General features: G+C 38.3%; 2 protein-coding genes across 2 annotated transcripts; both read right to left on the bottom strand.

The window, feature by feature from the left end:
• Positions 1-217: 217 nt before the first annotated feature.
• Positions 218-688, bottom strand: LOC131417479 (keratin-associated protein 9-7-like). The gene is made up of 2 exons (XM_058560949.1): positions 418-688; positions 218-375 (listed from the first exon to the last, which is right to left on the bottom strand). Exons 1-2 carry the CDS (start codon positions 686-688, stop codon positions 218-220), a joined length of 429 nt encoding a protein of 142 aa, XP_058416932.1.
• A 3620-nt stretch (positions 689-4308) lies between these two features.
• LOC131417480 (keratin-associated protein 9-7-like) lies at positions 4309-4764 on the bottom strand. The gene is made up of 2 exons (XM_058560950.1): positions 4509-4764; positions 4309-4466 (listed from the first exon to the last, which is right to left on the bottom strand). Exons 1-2 carry the CDS (start codon positions 4762-4764, stop codon positions 4309-4311), a joined length of 414 nt encoding a protein of 137 aa, XP_058416933.1.
• Positions 4765-19999: the final 15235 nt, after the last annotated feature.

The following is a 19999-nucleotide window of genomic DNA, read 5'->3' as shown; positions in this document are numbered from 1 at the left end:
GCAGCTATCACAGGGATCAACAGCAAATAAAGATGAAGAAAATTAGACTGTAGTTGACTGCATCTTACCATGCCTACTCACAGAGCCTTTTAATCAAGAATATGACTAATAGAAAGATGGTAGCAACATGCTGGACGGAGCTTGTGGCAGTAAGGAAGAACTGACAGGTTGGTTGTCAGAAGGTTGGTTTGTGTCACACGATTCCGTGGTGAGAGGATCAGCAGCAGGACGGCTGGCAGCAGCTGGACTCACAGCAGGCTCGGCGGCAGCAAGGCTGGCAGCAGCTGGATCCACAGCTCTTGGCTTGGCACCAAGGCAGGCAGACACAGGTGGGGTGGTAGCATGTTCTCCGGCAGTACACGGGTCCAGAGCTAGCTGGCTGGCAGCAGGTGGTTTGACAGCAAGTTGAGGGGCAGCAAGGCTGGCAGCAGCTGGACCCACTGCAGGTTTGTCCACAGCAGCTGCACTCAGAGCAGGTGGGCTGGCAGCAGGGAGAGCTCCAGCAGGAAGGGCGGCAGCAGCTGGTCACACAAGTTGGCTGGTAGCAGGTGGTCCTGCAGCAGGTGGTTTGACAGCGAGTTGGGGGGCAGCAAGGCTGGCAGCAGCTGGACTCACAGCAGGTGGGCTGGCAGCAGGTGGTCCTGCAGCAGGTAGGCTGGCAGCAAGGGGAGCAGCAGGAGTGGGTCATGGTGTCAGGGCTGGAGGGTGGGCTCCTGTTCAGAGGTGAGTTTTCAAGAATCTGATGACTCCTTCTCTTCTGGGGCTTTTATACACTGACCGCCAAAGTTGGCACCAATGAGCAGGATTTTCCTTGTTATTGTTTACATTATCTTCCACAGTCACTGGGGGAGTTGTCATGGAGGAAGTTGTTCCCTAAATATCATGAATCTTTAGAAAATAAGTGTTTAAATCTGTTTCTTAATTGAGAATAACTCATAGAAAGCTTTTTCAGATAAAAGGAAGGCAGTCACATCATCAGCATTGTTCCTGCTTCAATCACATCTGATCATGTGATCTATTTCCTGCTGGCCTCGGGAGGTCAGAGCAGGTATCTCTCCCCAGCTTTGTCCTTTGGTTGTCTGTAGATTGGGAAGTGTCCCTGGGGAGGGGCATGATGCTGACATATTCACGGTGAGGAACTGAATCCATGCTTAGTCCAAGTCTGTTACCCACAAAGCCTGAATCAAGATAATTATAGGCATCTCTCTCTGTAGCAACTTACCCACCTATGTAGCTCAGTTCTATCAAAGACACTTGGGTGGAGGATGTTGGCATAATCTCCTCCATATGACAAAGCAGAACCAAAGCAGGTGGGTAGATATTCCCTTTAATAATCTCTAAAAGAATTTAAGACACTATTATTTCTTCCTTGCATATGTTTTGATTGATAAAATACACTGGCGGAAGCCATTAGTGTCTGTAGCGTGTGTGTGCATGTGGGAGAGGGGTGAGGGAGGAGACTGGCATTTATAATTATTGATTAAATTTCTTGAGTTCATATAAAAATCTTTAGATTTGTTGCTTCTCATATCAGTTTTGATAAGTTTTTTTCCTAGGAATTTATCCTTTTCATGTAAAATTTAAAATTTTGGCAGAAAGTTTTTATATTTTATTATGTTTTTAATACTTTAGAATCTGTAGTCATGTCTTATTTTCATTTGGAATATTATTTACAGATCCTACTCTCTATTTTGTTTTAATAATGTTGCCATGGTTTACTAATTTTATTGCTTTTTCATAGAACCAACTCTGTTCAAAAGAAATGCAGAAATGAGAGAGACTGGTGGAGAATTGTCTCAACAGAAGGGAACCCATAAATCCAATAATATACATCATTCATTCACTCAAAGTTGTAGATTTTTGCTACAATATCCTGTCAAGCAGTTGTCCAGCTACCTTGAGTGACTGTGAATTCATACCCCAAGGTAGCCTATTCTATGTAGGTATATTACAAAGTATTTCTGTATATATAAATACATTTCGTTTTTTTCTCATGGGGTTCACTTGTGATTATATTGTCTGAAAGGCATATTTGCAGGTTCCTGTCCTCATTAGCCATCTTCCCTCCCAGCTCCCATTTATAGGAAATCACGTTCATCTTCCTCCAAACCTAGGCACCTGCCTTCCCACTGTGTGGAATCTACCTCTGCTCACGCAGAACATGTCCCTGCCTGGCTGTTGTGAACTTTAGCATGGTTAATTTCTTCAAGTTCCTTTTCACTGACTTTGGCAATGAACTCTTCTTTCTTGTTATAATCCAGTTCAGAGTGGTTTGCTGAATGTTTAAGATTTTCCTAGATACTATTTTAATAGAGTGAAATATCTAGTGTTTTCATACCTGTTGCCTCTCATTTCTGTTTGCATCATTTTGTGAGCTGTTTTGAGAGCACAGCATCCATTTTCTGCAGTAACCTCCGTCAATCACAGCTTTTCTATCCGTCTCTGTTTTAATTTTCATTTATTTGTTCTCCATTGTGGATGCAACAGACAATAGGATGTATCTCTGGGACTTGGGAATCTGAGTTTGGTTTTTGAGTATTCTCCTCCATGTTCTTCCACTCACGGGCAAGTTACTTAACCTAGTCAAGCCTTTTTCCAGTTGACTTCTTGTATAAATTTTTTGTCTTCCCTCTATTATTTTATAAGCATAAAAGCATAAACACAAATCTGGTTTATCTTTTTCATTCCCAGGGGATTATAGTTTCTTTCTATGCTGGTACTCATAATGAGCAAATCTCATAAGGGCCAGGGTCCTGGTCATTTTGTTTATTTCTGTACCCCCTGCATGAGCACAATGACTGGTGCACAGTAGGTGCAAAATACCTAGCTGTTGAAGGAAAAGGGCCTTTTGAATCTGCACATTATAACTTCTTACTTCCCATTTTTTGTCTCCAAACCTCAATTGTTCATAACAAAATGAGATAAATAAGATAACGCCAAGTCATTCATTTTTGTGTGCAAGACTTTGTTGCTCATAGAGTAACCTCTTTGATCTCTTCTGATGCATCATAAATGAAAGTGCAGTGGAAACAGATTGGTTTTTGAAGCCAGTCAAGCTATTTACAAGCTGTGCAGCTGTGCGAGTTGGTGCATGCTGCATTACCTCCTAGAGCTCCATCTACTCGGCTTTAACATGGATGCAGTAAGATCTCCCTTATAGGCTTGTTTGAGAATAAGACACTGTACGTAAAGCATAGAACTCAATATCTACTAAGTGCTCAGTAAATATCAATAAATCACTTCAAGGACTCCTCTGCTGGGGTGCACCAAGAGTGCTCACAGTCGCAAGTTGGATCACTTAGCAGGCTCTTCAGAGACCCTTGGCCACAGGCCAGGAAGACGACAAGTCTCTCACCTCTGTCAGCCTGACCAAGTGGACGCCTGGTCCTGAAATCCTATTTTCTCTTTGAGGCAGCAAGAGCCTTCAAAAGTCCCAATGCTTGTGTGTGCTCTCTAGTGTTCAGTTCTTCTTTGGGATATCTGCTTCCACCTCTTTTGCTGTCACTCTCACATCTGTCATGGATTCTGGTGGTATACAGCGCCTCCTCATTTTCTAGTTCCCCATAGTCCTCTACTTGTGCATAGAAAAGTGCCCAGCATGTGCAAGTATTAAGATTTCCCCTGCTGGAGAAGCCAGAGCCAGGAAAGTGCATATCTTACCAGTGCTAGGATATTCCCATTTGCAGTAAAATGTAAGATAAGGTACCTCTGAGAGAAAATAAGACCTAGGTACTAGACCAGACACTGAGCAGGTACCTTTTCTCATCTATATGTTGCCAAAGATACTCTTGGCTCTGACCACCTTGTGAGGTTATTGTGAGATTAGGAAGGGATGATAGAAGTGAAATGCAGTCAGAATGTAGCCTCTTATAAAGGAAATGCTGTAGAAACAAAGAAAATGCAAGAAAATATGCAAGGTAGTGTAGATTTTATTATGAAATAAACGAGGAAAACTCCCTGTAGCTAGGAAGACAATCACCGGGGAGAGTTAAGAAAAAATCCACAGGTCTTTGTTTCCTTGTTTTCTAGGTTGCCCAAAGAAAAAGGGTGAAAATCATTTTTCCATGAAAGCATGACTCGAGCAAGCACAGATAAAGTAGACCAGGACCTGGAACACCAACCAACAGGCCAAGAGAAGAACGTGAAGTGGACTGCACTCCATCAAGCAGACTCTCAAGACCCTTTACGAGAAGACAACCAATAGCTGGTTTGACGATAAGAAAGCCTGGAGGGTGATTTTGTTGCAGGACCCGAGTTGGTTGATGGAAGTTGGAAGGTGATGGGTGTCGTAGGTCTTCAGCATGAGGATCAGCAGCAGGACGGCTGGCAGCAGCTGGACTCACAGCAGGCTGGGCGGCAGCAAGGCTGGCAGCAGCTGGATCCACAGCTCTGTGCTTGGCACCAAGGCAGGCAGATGCAAGTGGGGTGGTAGCATGTTCTCCGGCAGTACACGGGTCCAGAGCTAGCTGGCTGGCAGCAGGTGGTTTGACAGCAAGTTGAGGGGCAGCAAGGCTGGCAGCAGCTGGACCCACTGAAGGTTTGTCCACAGCAGCTGCACTCAGAGCAGGTGGGCTGGCAGCAGGTTGAGCTGCAGTAGGAAGGGCGGCAGCAGCTGGTCACACAAGTTGGTTGGTAGCAGGCGGTCCTACAGCAGGTGGTTTGACAGCGAGTTGAGGGGCAGCAAGGCTGGCAGCAGCTGGATCCACAACAGCTGGACCCACAGCCAGTGGGCTGGCAGCAAGGGGAGCAGCAGGAATGAGTCATGGTGTCAGGGGTGGAAGGTGAGCTCCTGTTCAAGGTGAGTTTCCCAGAATCTGACGATGACTTCTTCTGCTGGGGCTTTTATACACTGGACCCCCAAAGTTTGGGCCAATGACAGGACTTTTCCTTGTTCATATTTATGTTGTTTTCCATAGTCCATGGGGAAATGGCGTGAGGAGGAAGTTGTTCTCTAAGTATTATAAGTCTTTTGAAAATTATGCTTTAAGCAGTTAATTGTGGATAATTCATTGGGAATATTTCCAGAAATCATCATCAGTATAATTTCTGCCTTAATAATCATATGGTCATGTGATAGTTCATGTTGAATTGGGGAGGGTCAGAGCAGTTGTCCCTCCCTGGCTTTGTTCCTTTGGCTATACATAGATTGGGAAGTGTCCCTGGGGAGGAGTGTGATACTGATAGATTCATAGTGATGATTTGAATACATGTCTGGATCCAAGTCTGTTCATCCAGAAAATACTACAAATTATTCAAACTACAATAGGCATCCTACCTGTGGCAGCCATTGCACATATGTATCCCATTTTTATCAAAGTGTACTTGGGTAGAGCGTAGTTGGCATAATTTTTTTTTTTGAGGAGTTTTGCATCGATGTTCATCAGTGATATTGGCCTGTAATTTTCTTTTTTAATTTATTTTTTTATTGATGTTTTAATAGTTTTTAACATTGTGAAATTTTGGGTAGTACATTTTTGTTTGTCCATCACCATATACATGTCTCCCTTCACCCCTTGTGCCCACCCCCTTGGTAACCACAATACAGTTTTCTCTGTCCATGTGTTGGTTTATATTCCACATGAGTGAGATCATACAGTGTTTGTCTTTCTCTTTCTGGCTTACTTCACTTAACATAATACCCTCCAGGCCCATCCATGTTGTTGCAAATGGGACAATTTTGTCTTTTTTATGGCTGAGTAGTATTCCATTGTATATATATATATACCACATCTTCTTGATCCAATCGTCAGTCGAGGGACACTTAGGTTGCTTCCACTTCTTGGCTATGGTGAATAATGCTGCAATGAACATAGGGGTGCATAAGCCTCTTTGGATTGCTGATTTCAGGTTCGTTGGATAGATTCCCAGTAGTGGGATAGCTGGATCATAGGGTATTTCTATTTTTAATTCTCTGAGGAATCTCCATACCATTTTCCATAGAGGCTGCACAAGTTTGCGTTCCCACCAGCTGTGTATGAGGGTTCCTGTTTCTCCACATCCTCTCCAACATTTGTTTTTTGTCTTGGTGATTATAGCCATTCTAACGGGCGTGAGGTGATATCTTAGTGTTGTTTTGATTTGTATTTCCCTGATGATTAGTGATGTTGAACATCTTTTCATGTGCCTATTGGCCATCTGTATATCTTCTTTGGAGAAGTGTCTGTTCATTTCCTCTGCCCATTTTTTGATCGGGTTGTTTGTTTTTTTTGTTGTTCAGTTGCGTGAGTTCCTTATATACTATGGAGATTAACCCCTTGTCAGATTTATGTTTTGCAAATATTTTCTGCCAGCTGGTGGGTTGTCTGTTCATCTGGATTCTGGTTTCATTTGTCTTGTAGAAGCTCTTTAATCTGATAAAGTCCCACTTGCGTATTTTTTCTTTAGTTTCTCTAGTCTGGGTAGGCATGCCATCCGAAAAGATTCCTTTATGACCAATGTCAAATAGTGTGTTGCCTATATTTTCTTCTATGAGTGTTATAGTTTCAGGTCTCACCTTCAGGTCTTTGATCCATTTTGAGTTAATTTTTGTGAATGGCGATAGCAGATGGTCCACTTTCATTCTTTTGCATGTGGCTGTCCAGTTTTCCCAGCACTATTTATTGAAGAGACTTTCCTTTCTCCATTGTATGTTCTTAGCTCCTTTTTTGAAAATTAGCTGTCTGTATATGTGTGGTTTTATTTCTGGGCTTTCAATTCTGTTCCATTGATCTGTGTGTCTGTTTTTGTACCAGTACCATGCTGTTTTGATTACTATTGCTTTGTAGTATGTTTTGAAGTCAGGGATTGTGATGCCTCCAGCTTTGTTCTTTTTTCTTAGGATTGCTTTAGCTATTCGAGGTCTTTTGTTGCCCCATATGAATTTTGGTATTCTTTTTTCTATTTCCGTGAAGAATGTCATTGGGATTCTGATTGGGATTGCATTGAATCTGTAGATTTTGTTAGGTAATATGGACATTTTAACTATGTTTATTCTTCCAATCCATGTGCATGGGATGTCTTTCCATTTCTTTATGTCATCGTCAATTTCTTTCAATAATGTCTTGTAGTTTTCATTGTATAGGTCTATCACCTCCTTGGTAAGATTTATTCCTAGATATTTTGTTCTTTTTGATGCAATTGTAAGTGGTGTTATCTTTTTGAGCTCTCTTTCTGTTAGTTCGTTATTAGCATACAGAAATGCAACTGATTTTTGTAGATTGATTTTGTACCCTGCGACTTTGATGTAGTTGTTGATTATTTCTAATAGTTTTCCAATGGATTCTTTAGGGTTTTCTATATATAAAATCATGTCATCTGCAAATAGTGAGAGTTTCACTTCTTTGTTGCCTATTTGGATTCCTTTTATTCCTTTTTCTTGCCTAATTGCTCTGGCCAAAACCTCCAGTACTATGTTGAATAGGAGTGGTGAGAGTGGGCAGCCCTGCCTCGTTCCTGTTCTCAGAGGAATGGCTTTCAGTCTTTCCCCATTGAGTATGATGTTGGCTGTGGGTTTGTCATAAATAGCCTTTATTATGTTGAGGTACTTTCCTTCTATACCCATTTTGTTGAGAGTTTTTATCATAAATGGACGTTGTATCTTGTCAAATGCCTTCTCTGCGTCTATTGAGATGACCATGTGGTTTTTATTCTTTGTTTTGTTGATGTGGTGTATCACACTGATTTGCTGATGTTGAACCATCACTGCGTCCCTGGTATAAATCCCACCTCATCATGATGTATTATCTTTTTAATGTATTGCTGTATTCAGTTTGCCAATATTTTGTTGAGGATTTTTGCATCTATGTTCATCAGCAATATTGGCCTATAATTTTCCTTCTTTTTATTGTCTTTGTCTGGCTTTGGTATCAGGGTGATGTTGGCCTCGTAGAATGAGTTAGGAAGTGTTCCATCTTCCTCTATTTTTTGGAATAGTTTGAGAAGGATGGGTATTAAATCTTTTTTGAATGTTTGGTAAAATTCACTGGAGAAGCCATCTGGTCCCGGACTTTTATTTTTTGGGAGGTTTTTGATTACTATTTCAATCTCTGTACTTGTGATTGGTCTATTCAGACTCTCCATTTCTTCTTGCTTCAGTTTTGGGAGGTTGTATGAGTCTAAGAATTTATCCATTTCTTCTAGATTGTCCAATTTGTTGGTATATAATTTCTCATAGTATTCCTTTATAATCCTTTGTATTTCCGTGGTATCCATTGTAATTTCTCCTCTTTCATTTCTAACTTTATTTACTTGAGCCTTTTCTTTTTTTTTCTTAGTAAGTCTGGCTAAGGGTTTGTCAATTTTGTTTATCTTCTCGCAGAACCAACTCTTTGTTTCATTAATCCTTTCTACTGTTCTTTTGGTCTCAATTTCATTTATTTCTGCTCTGATTTTTATTATTTCTCTCCTTCTGCTGACTTTTGGCTTTGTTTGTTTTCTTTTTCTGCTTCTGTTAGGTGTAATTTAAGGTTGCTTATTTGGGCTTTTTCTTGTTTGTTAAGGTGGGCTTGTATCACTGTGAGTTTCCCTCTCAGGACCACTTTTGCTGCATCCCATATGGTTTGATATGGCATGTTATCATTTTCGTTTGTTTCCAGGTAGTTTTTGATTTCTCCTTTAATTTCATCAATGATCCATTGGTTGTTCAGTAGCATGTTGTTTAATCTCCACATTTTTGTCACTTTCCCAGTTTTCTTTTCATGGTTGATTTACAGTTTCATAGCATTATGGTCTGAAAAGATGCTTGTTATGATTTAAATCTTCTTAAATTTATTGAGGCTTGCCTTATATCCCAACATATGGTCTATCCTTGAGAATGTTCCATGCATGCTTGAGAAGAATGTGTAGTCAGCTGTGTTTGGATGGAGTGCTCTGTATATGTCTACTAGGTCCATCTCGTCCAGTTTTTCATTTAAGTCCACTGTTTCTTTATTGACTTTTTGTCTGGATGATCTATCCATTGATGTAAGTGGGATATTAAGATCCTCTACTATTATTGTGTTGTTGTTAATGTCTCCTTTTAGGTTTGTTAATAGTTGCTTTATGTACTTTGGTGTTCCTATGTTGGGTGCATATATGTTTATAATTGATATATCTTCTTGGTGGAGTGTCCCTTTTATCATTATGTATTGCCCTTCTTTGTCTCTCTTAACCTGTTTTATCTTGAAGTCTACTTTGTATGATACGAGTATGGCAACACCTGCTTTCTGTTGTTTACCATTAGCTTGGAGTATTGTCTTCCATCCATTCACTCTGAGCCTGTGTTTGTCTTGAGAGCTGAGATGTGTTTCCTGGAGGCAACATATTGTTGGGTCTTGCTTTCTAATCCATCCTACTACTCTATATCTTTTGATTGGAGAGTTCAATCCATTTACATTTACGGTAATTATTGATGTATGAGGGCTTAATGTTGCTATTTTGTCATTTATTTTCCGGTTCTTTTGCATTTCCTTTGTTTCTTGTCCCATTTGTTTCGGACTGCCAATTCAGTTTGGTTGTTCTGTCTTATGACTCTTCTAGTTTTCTCTTTGTTTATCATATGTGATTTTGTTTTGATTATTTGTTTAGTGGTTACCTTGAGGTTTGTATAAAAAATCTTGTGTATGAGATAGTCCGTTATCTGATGGCCTTTTATTTCCTTATACTAAGTCAATTCAATCTCTTTCCTCTTCCCCTTCTAAGTAGTTCTTGTTATACATTATTCTAGCTTGTGTTGTGGGTGTGTGTTTACAGTGATGAGGTTATATTTATTTTTGGTGAATTCCTTCCTTTGATTTTTGATTTTGGTATTTAAGTGGTTGCTAACCTATTCCGGTAAAGATCTACTATTTTTCTGATTTTGTCTACCTATTTTTCTCCTTGCTCCAAGCTTTGTATTCCCTTTCCCTTCTTTTTTTCAGGCCTGAGGGCCTTCTTGAGTATTTCTTGTAGTGGGGGTCTCGTGGTCATGAACTCCCTTAGCTTTTGTTTATCTGGGAAAGTTATTATTTCTCCATCATATTTGAAGGATATTTTTGCTGGATAGAGTATGCTTGGCTGAAAGTTTTTGTCTTTCAGTATTTTGAATATATCATTCCACTCTACCCTAGCCTGTAAAGTTCTGTTGAGAAATCCGCTGAGAGCTTGATGGGAGTTACTTTGTACATTATTTTTTGTTATTGTCTAGCTGCCCTTAATATTGTTTCTTTGTCATTGACTTTAGCAAACCTTACCACCATATGTCGTGCAGTGGGCCTTTGCCTGTTGATGTATTTAGGTGACCTATTGGCTTCACTTACTGGTATTTCCTCCTCCTTCCCCAGATTTGGGAATTTCTCAGTTGTTATTTCCTTGAATAGGCTCTCTGTTCCTCTTTCCCTCTCTTCTTCCTCAGGAATACCTATAATTCTTATGTTACATTTCCTAATAGAGTCAGATATTTCTTGGAGACTTTCTTCATTTCTTTTTAGTCTTAGTTCTCTCTCCTCTTCCATCTGGAGCATATCTGTATTCTTATCCTCTATAATGCTAATTCTTTCCTCCATATTGTCAGCTCTGTTCTTTAAAGATTCCAGATTCTCCCTTCCCTCCTCCATTGTGTTCTTCATCTCCATCAGTACTGATTGGTTTTTCTTTATGATTTCAATCTCTTTTATGAAGAAACTCCTAATCTCATTGAATTATTTATCTGTGTTATCTGGTATTTCATTGAGTTTTTTTATGATAGCTATTGTGAAATCTCTGTTGTTTAGGTTACGGATTTTTGTGTCTTCAGGGTTTGTTTCTGGGTGCTTGTCATTTTCCTCTGGTCTGGTGATTTCATGTACCTTTGCATTGTGGTTCCTATATTTGCTTTGTTTTTCCTCATCCTGGAAATATCTGGTTGCAATTTCCAACCACTGTGTGGGAGTTAAGGGCTATGTAATCTGAGCCCCCTGTGCTCTGCCCTGGCTGCTCACTGCAATCGGCTAGCCACTTGGTGTAGTCTGGTAGGCTGAGCTGCAGTGTCTGGCATGCGGGGAGGGGGGGCTCTCTCTTTTGCCCACTGGGTCCCTGGCATGGGGGGCTTTTCTCTCGCCCCTTGTTATCTGCTCTCCTGGGGTGCTCAGATGTTGATGGTACCCCTGTAGCAGTTCTGAGTCCTATGTGTGGGAGTTTCCCACTGGCTGAGAGAGCCTGAAGAGCTACAGTTTCCCCACAGAGGGCTGCCCCTCCCCCCTCTCTGGGAGCCACACAGACTGGAATTGCTGATCTGATGGGGAGGGAGAGGAGTTCTCCTTACCTCTCCCTACTTCCTCCTCCGCGGCAGTGTGGATCTTTCCGATCTTCCTTTTCACTGTCTAGGAGTCCATTGTTGGTCTGTGACTGTCCCTTTTGTTGTATCTTATCGGGGGAAGAGTTTACAGGAAATCTCACTCCGCCATGACACTGACGTCACTCAGCATAATTTTTTTCATATGTAAATCAGCACCAAAGCAGGAGGATGGGGCAGAATCAGGATACCGAGATTCAGAAAGTATTAATCAATTTATACCCTAACCTTGTTTACCAGCAGGATCAGTAACTTCAGGTGGGATACTGAAACCTGCACATTGTTTGATTTCATGAAATGAGGGCATTATATGCCATGAGATAACACTTGATCTGTTCATTTTTTAAAAAATTAAAATATAACATACTTTCAGAGAAGTGATGAGTTATTAATGTACAGCTTGACTGATTGTGACAAAGATAAGAAATAGCGCAACCATCATTCATGACAGCTGATAGAGCTCAGAGTGCCCTCTACTAGCTGCCCTCATGTTTTTTCATAATTACTATCTTTCCCTCCTTCCTAAGATCAGTCGTATGTTGACATAGAATACTGTAGAGTAGTTTTGCTAGTTTTTGAACTTTATATAAAATGAGATTATATACCAGATATTTTTCTCGTTTGGCTTCTTTTGCTCAAAATTATATTTGTGAGGTTTATTGATCTGTGGCATATAGTAGTCATTTGTTCATTTCCACTGATCTCTGACATTTCATTGTATGAAGGGACCACAATTTATTTATTAATTCTACTGTTGATGGATCTTTTTCCCTCATTAGGGACTTTTGTGAATAATGCTCCTATGAATATTTTTGCCCATGTCCTGATCTACATGTGCATGCATGTCTGTGGGACATATTCTTGGAGTGAAATTTCTGAGTTATAAATTGTGCATATGGTCAACATTAATAGATAGTTTGAAACAGTTTTCCAAAACAGTTGTAATAATTTGTATATCTTATTGTTCCCACTGCCTTATGTCTCATTGGTACCTGATATCTTCAGTCTTTTGAATTTTAGCCATTCTGGTTGTGTATTTTTTTAATTATATCTCATTATGGTTTTAATTTTATTTCCCCTAAGACTAATAAGGTTGAGTAACTTTCCATATGCTCCTTGGACATTTGGATTTCTTTTTTTGAGGTGCTGATTGTGTGTTTTAAAATTTTTTTGCTGAATAGATGCAGAAAAAGCATTTGACAAGATACAGCATCCATTTATGATAAAAACTGAATAAAATGGGTATAGAAGGAAAGTACCTCAACACAATAAAGACCATATATGAGAAACCCACAGCTAATATCATCCTCAATGGTGAAAAACTGAACAGTATCCCTCTAAGAACAGGAACCAGACAAGGATGCCCACTGTCACCACTCCTATTTAACATAGTATTGGAAGTCCTAGCCAGAGCAATCAGGCAAGAGAAAGAAATAAAAGGGATCCAAATTGGAAAGGAAGAAGTGAAACTGTCACTATTTGCAGATGACATGATTTTATATATAGAAAACCCTAAAGAATCCACCAGAAAACTTTTAGAAATAATAAACGAATATGGTAAAGTTGCAGGATACAAAATCAACATACAAAAATCAGTTGCATTTCTGTACACTAACAACGAAGTAGCAGAAAGAGAAATTAAGAATACCATCCCATTTACAATTGCAACAAAAAGAATAAAATACCTAGGAATAAACTTAACCAAAGAGGTGAAAGATCTGTACACCGAAAACTATAAAACATTTCTGAAAGAAATTGAAGAAGACACAGAGAAATGGAAAGATATTCCGTGCTCTTGGATTGGAAGAATTAACATAGTTAAGATGTCCATACTTCCTAAAGCCATCTATAGATTCAATGCAATCCCTATCAAAGTTCCAACAACATTTTTCACAGAAATAGAACAAAGAATCCTAAAATTTATATGGAACAACAAAAGACCCCGAATAGCTAAAGGAATCCTGAGAAAAAAGAACAAAGCTGGAGGTATCACACTCCCTGATTTCAAAATATACTACAAAGCTATAGTAACCAAACAGCATGGTACTGGCACAAAAACAGACACACAGATCAATGGAATAGAATCGAAAGCCCAGAAATAAACTCACACGTCTATGGACAGCTAATCTTTGACAAAAAAGCAAAGAACATACAATGGGGAAAAGAAAGTCTCTTCAACAAATGGTGTTGGGAAAACTGGATAGCCACATGCAAAAAAATGAAAGTAGACCCTTACCTTACACCATACACAAAAATTAACTCCAAATGGATTAAAGACTTGAATGTAAGACCTGAAACTATGAAACTTCTAGAAGAAAACATAGGCAGTACGCTCTTCGACATCTGTCTTAGCAACATATTTTCAAACACCACATCTGACCGGGCAAGAGAAACAATAGAAAAAATAAACAAATGGGACTACATCAAACTAAAAAGCTTCTGCACAGCAAAGGAAACCATCAACAAAACGAAAAGACAACCTAACAATTGGGAGAAGATATTTGCAAACCATACATCTGATAAGGGCTTAATCTCCAAAATATATAAAGAACTCATGCATCTCAACAACAAAAAAACTAACAACCCAATTAAAAAATGGGCAAAAGACCTGAACAGACATTTCTCCAAAGAAGATATACAGATGGCCAACAGACACATGAAAAGATGTTCAAAATCCTTAAGTCTGAGGGAAATGCAAATCAAAACTACAATGAGATATCACCTCACGCCCGTCAGAATGGCTATAATTAACAAGACAGGAAACAACATGTGTTGGAGAGGATGTGGAGAGAAGGGAACTCTCATGCACTGCTGGTGGGAGTGCAAACTTGTGCAGCCACTATGGAAAACAGTATGGAGATTCCTCAAAAAATCAAGGATAGAACTACCATATGATCCAGCTATTCCACTGTTGGGTATTTATCCAAAGAACTTGAAAACACCAATTTGCAAAGGTACATGCACCCCTGTGTTCATTGCAGCATTATTCACAATAGCCAAGACTTGGAATCAATCTAAGTGCCCATCAAGGGACGAATGGATAAAGAAGCTGTGGTATATATACACAATGGAATACTACTCAGCCATAAGAAACGATGAAATCCAGCCATTTGTGACAACATGGATGGACATTGAGGGTATTATGCAAAGTGAAATAAGTCAGAGGGAGAAGGTCAAATACCGTATGATTTCCTTCATTAAGTAGTAGATAATAACAACAATAAACAAACACATAGGGACAGAGATTGGATTGGTGGTTAGCAGAGGGGAAGGGGGGAGGGAGGAGGGTGAAAGGGATAATTTGGTACATGTGTGTGGTGATGGGTTGTAATTAGTATTTTGGTGGTGAACATGATGTAATCTATGCAGAAATAGAAGTACAATGACGTACACCTGAAACTTTTACAATGTTATAAACCAATGTTACTGCAATAAACAAAAAATTAAAAAAATAAATAAATAAATAAAATATTGAAAAATTGGACACAACCTAAATGTCTGTCATTAGGAAAATGATCGATTAATTAGAGTCTAGCCATGTATCGGATATAGCTATTAAAAACAGGTATTTAGGGGCCAGCCCCGTGGCTTAGTGGTTAAGTGCACGCGCTCTGCTGCTGGCGGCCCGGGTTCGCATCCCGGGCGCGCACTGACGCACTGCTTCTCCGGCCATGCTGAGGCCGTGTCCCACGTACAGCAACTAGAAGGATGTGCATCTATGACATACAACTATCTACTGGGACTTTGGGGGAAAAAAATAAATTAAAAAACAAAAACAAAAAAAACAGGTATTTATTTCAAGGTTTTTAATAACATGGGGAAATGTTCTTGATGTTAAGTGAAAAAAGCATGTTGCAAAATTCTTTATATATTATGACCCCACCTATGTAAAACATGCTTAATAAACACTAGAAAGAAAAAAAAAATAAAAAAATAAAATTTTTTTGCTGAATTTTCTGTCTTTTTCTTATTTCTTCATCGAAGTTTTTTTTCTGGTTTATTGAATTTATTGAATATAATTGTATATATTTAAAGTGTACAGTGTGATGATTTGATATATGCGTACTTTGTGAAATGATTACCACAGTCAGGTTAATTAACACATCCATCACTTCACATAGTTACCTTCTCGGGTGTGTGGTAAGAATGCTTAAGATCCACTCTCCTGGCAAATTTCAGGTATACAATATAGTATTATTACATACAGTCATGTACTGAATAATGACGTTTTGGTCAATGACAGATTGCATATATGATGGTGGTCCCATAAGATTAGTACCCTATTGCCCAGGTGTGTAGTAGGCTCTACCATCTAGGTTTGTGTAAGTACACTCTACATTGTTCACACAATGACATAATAATCTAATGATGTATTTCTCAGAATGTATCTCCGTTGTTAGGTGACGCATGACTGTATAGTCATATGCTGTATCTTAGATCCCCAGAAATTATTCATCTTATAGCTGAAGTTTTGTACCCTTTGACTAGCATCTCTTCATTTCCCCCACTTCCCAGCCCCTGATGACCATCATTCTACTCTCTGTTTCTATGACTTCAACATAAAAAATTTTTTTTTTGGATTCTACATATAAATGAGATCACATAGTATTTGTCTTTCTCTGTCTGGCTTATTTCACCCAGAGCATCATGTCCCCTAGGTTCATCCATGTTGTTGCAAAAGTCAAGATTTCCTACTTTCTAGTGGCTGAATAATATTCCATTGTGTGTATGTGTATTTATATGCACACATATATATATACCACATCTTCTTTATCATTCATCTGTCAATGGACATTCAGGTTGTTTTGATGAATCATGAATAATGCTGCATGAACATGGATGTGCAGATATCTCTTCAAGATATTGATTTCATTTCCTTCCAATATATACTCAGAAGAGGGATTGCTGGATCATATGGTAGTTCTATTTTTTTTGAAGAACCTCCATACTGTTTTCCATAGTAGCTTTACCAGTTTACCTTCCCACCAACAGTACACCAAGGTTCCATTTTCTCCACATCCTCATCAGCATTTACTACTCTTGTCTTTTTGATAAAAGCCATCCTAACATGTGTGAGGTGATATCTCATTGTAATTTTGATTTGCATTTCCCTGATAATTAGTGATGTTGAGCACCTTTTCATGTATCTGTTGGCCGTCTGTATTCTTCCTTGAAAAAATGTCTATTCTGGACTTTTGCCCATTTTTTTAAACCGAATTATTTGTTTTTTTGCTATTGAGTTGTATAAGTTCTCTATATATTTTGGATATTAATCCTTTATCAGATATTTGATTTGCAAATATTTTCTCCCATCCCATAGGGTGCCTTTTCATTTTATTGATTGTTCTTTTGCTGTGCAGAAGCTTTTTAGTTTGGTGCAATCCCACTTGTTTATTTTTTGCTTTTGTTGTTTGTGCTTTTGGTGTCGTATCCAAAAAAATCATTGTCAAGACCAATGTCAATGGTTTTGCCCCTATGTTTTCTTCTAGAAGTTTTATGGTTTTAGGTCTTACATTTAAGTCTTTAATCCATTTTCATCAAAGTTCTTTATTCTGGACACAAGCCTTTGTTGATTATGTGTATTACCAATGTCCTCTCCTATGCTATGACTTCTCTTTTCCTCCTCTTAATAAATATTTGCTTTTTATAAACACAAGTTTTAAGTTTTAATGTAGTACAACCAATCAGTCCTTTTACTTTCTGTGTCTTGTTTAACAAATTCATGACTATGCTAAGGTCATGTAGATATTATCTTATATTATATCCTAGAAACATTATTGCCTTACTATTCATATTTATGTGTACAGTATCCCTGGAATTGATTTGTATCTGGTACCAGATGGGGGTCGATTTTTACTCCCCCCCCCAGGTGGATATCAGGTTGTCCTAGCACAATTAATTGAAAAGACCAACCTTTCTTTCATTGATCTGCTTTGCCAACTTTGCTGTAAATTAAGTAATCTTATCTGAGTGGCTCTCCTTCTGGCCTCTCTATTCTGGGTCAATTAAACCCATGAGGAGAAAAGAGGCACCAAAAGCCGACTTCACCTCCTTTAATGTCCTTTCTTTCTCAGATCTCTCTTCACAATTCCTTGCATGCTTGGTGGCACTACAATTGCTTTATAAAGATTAATATTTTAAAGAGATTTTGTAGTTGTTATCAAGTGAATCACTGTAGGGAACCATTTAGTACTCTATCCTCTGGTATTTAACTTTGCTTTCTTTGAGGAAATGGGAGATAAGACAGTAAAGAGGGAGGGAAGTAGAGGACTGAAAGGGAAACACCTTGACAAAGCAGAAAGCCAAATCTCTTTTTTTTTAAGCATCTCCATTTCAATACTGAACCCTAACTCATTTCTCAAGCCTTGGACCAAACTGAAGTACATGGTGGGAATAGTAAAAGCCTGGTGTTTCTTGTTATACAACTTGTGAAACTTATTCATTCATTTATTTAACAAATATTTATTGAATGACCATTATATGCTAAGAATTGTCTAAGATGATGGACAGTGAAAAACAACAAAAATCTGAAATTTTATGCAAGAATTAGTTACATTTCTTTCAAGAGTATATTGTAGCAATCAAGAGCATAAACTTGAGAAGCTGACAAGGATTCATATCTTAGTTCTATCACTTGCTAACCTTGTGATTGTAAGAGTTCTATTTCCCCCGATATAAAACGAGGTAATTTTATCCAATCAAACGGGTATAAGGTGCTTCATTGTGGTCTTGATTTGCATTTTCCTTTCTACTAATCAGGTTGAACATTTCTTCAAATGTTTATTTGCCAAATGTGTTTATCTCAATATGAAATTTTTATTGGTTGGGTTTTTTTTACTTGTTTTTAACTGGGTTTCATGTGCTTTCTAAACAACTGATGTATATGAGTTTTTTCCCCTTGATACCAGTCCTTTATCGGTATATGTATTATTAAAACCATCTCCCAGTTTGCAATTTGTTTTTTCATTTTTATTAACGTGACTTTTCCAGAATATAAGTTCTATGTTTTAACATTATGATATTTGGCAATTTATTCTATTAGCTATAACTGATTTTTCTTGGTCATAAAGTCCTTCCCTACCTTAAAAGTTTAAAGATATTCATCTATATTTTTTTCTAAGAGTTTTAAAGTTTTTTATTCAACTTTAAATCCTTAATCCACCTAGGTTTGATTTTTGTATATGATGTGTAATAGGGATCCCATTTCATCCTTTCCAGCTCAATTTATTGAACATTCTCTGCGAATCCATCAACATATGCCTTTTTTCATTTACAATATTATTTAAATTTGTCTTTTCTTTGTTCCTGATCAGTATTATAAGAGTTTTATGTACTTTAAAAAAAAAATTTTTCCAAGGCACAAACTTTTGATTTGTTGATCCTCTTTATTTTATATTTTTCTATATCACTAATTCCCATTCTCACTTACATTATCTCTTTCCATCTAATAAATGTGTATCTTTACACATTTGTGTTTCCATGTTCTTTGGATAAACACCCAGTAGTGGGATAGCTGGATCATATGGTAGCTCTATTCTTAATTTTCTGAGGAACCTCCATACTGTTTTCCATAGTGGCTGCACCAGTTTGCACTCCCACCAGCACTGTATGAGAGTTCCCTTCTCTCCACATCCTCTCCAACACTTGTTGTTTCCTGTCTTGTTAATTACAGTCATTCTGATAGGAATGAGGTGATATTTCAGGAACTGCTTATCTCCTTCTGACACCTTATCTTCATGGACATAGTGAAGGTGACTAAATGGTTGACTGAATTTCCAAGCCTCATTTTTCTTTTGTGATATAAAAAGTCGCAAATAAAATACTGTGTTCACTGCAGCATTATTCACAATACCCAAGACTTGGAAGCAACCTAAGTGCCCATCAAGGGACGAATGGATAAAGAAGATGTGGTATATATACACAATGGAATACTACTCAGCCATAAGAAACGATGAAATCCAGCCATTTGTGACAACATGGATGGACATTGAGGGTATTATGCAAAGTGAAATAAGTCAGAGGGAGAAGGTCAAATACCGTATGATTTCCTTCATTAAGTAGTAGATAATAACAACAATAAACAAACACATAGGGACAGAGATTGGACTGGTAGTTACCAGAGAGGAATGAGAGAGGGAGGAGGGCAAAAGGGATGATTAGGCACATGTGTGCGGTGATGGATTGTAGTTAGTCTTTGGGTGGTGAGCATGATGTAATCTACACAGAAATCGAAATATAATGATGTACACCTGAAATTTACATAATGTTATAATCCAATGGTACTGCAATAAAAAAAAAACCTAACTTTTAGATGGATCCAGATTTCTGTGCTGCATGCTTGAGAGATTTTTCAAATTTCAGCTCTCAAGCACTTATACAAATCATAAGGTACATTAGGAAGTTGTCGGGTTAGTAAGAAATTGCCATTAGTTTGCAAAATACTCCAAGATCCTGAACTGAGCTATGAAAAGATACTGATGTAGCAAACAAAGAATGTGGACCTCTTCATAAACAGTCTTAGAATCCTCAGTATTCTAATTTCTGTAATTTCAAAGTGTTCTTCGTGTGTTTGGCAGTATTTTAAACATGTTCATGTTAGTAGGAATAAGCATACTTATCCCTTTGTTTCTTAATTACCTCCCACAATTTCCAAATAATTACCTCTGGACATATCAAGGTTCTTATTGTAGGCAGAATAACGGCCCCTCAAAGATGTCCATGTCTTAATCCCAG

Source organism: Diceros bicornis, chromosome 18 (assembly GCF_020826845.1).
Source record: "Diceros bicornis minor isolate mBicDic1 chromosome 18, mDicBic1.mat.cur, whole genome shotgun sequence".
In the NCBI taxonomy this organism is placed as follows: Eukaryota; Metazoa; Chordata; class Mammalia; order Perissodactyla; family Rhinocerotidae; genus Diceros; species Diceros bicornis.
The sequence above is the reverse complement of the archived record's forward strand: the minus strand, read 5'-3'. Positions and strand labels throughout refer to the sequence as shown.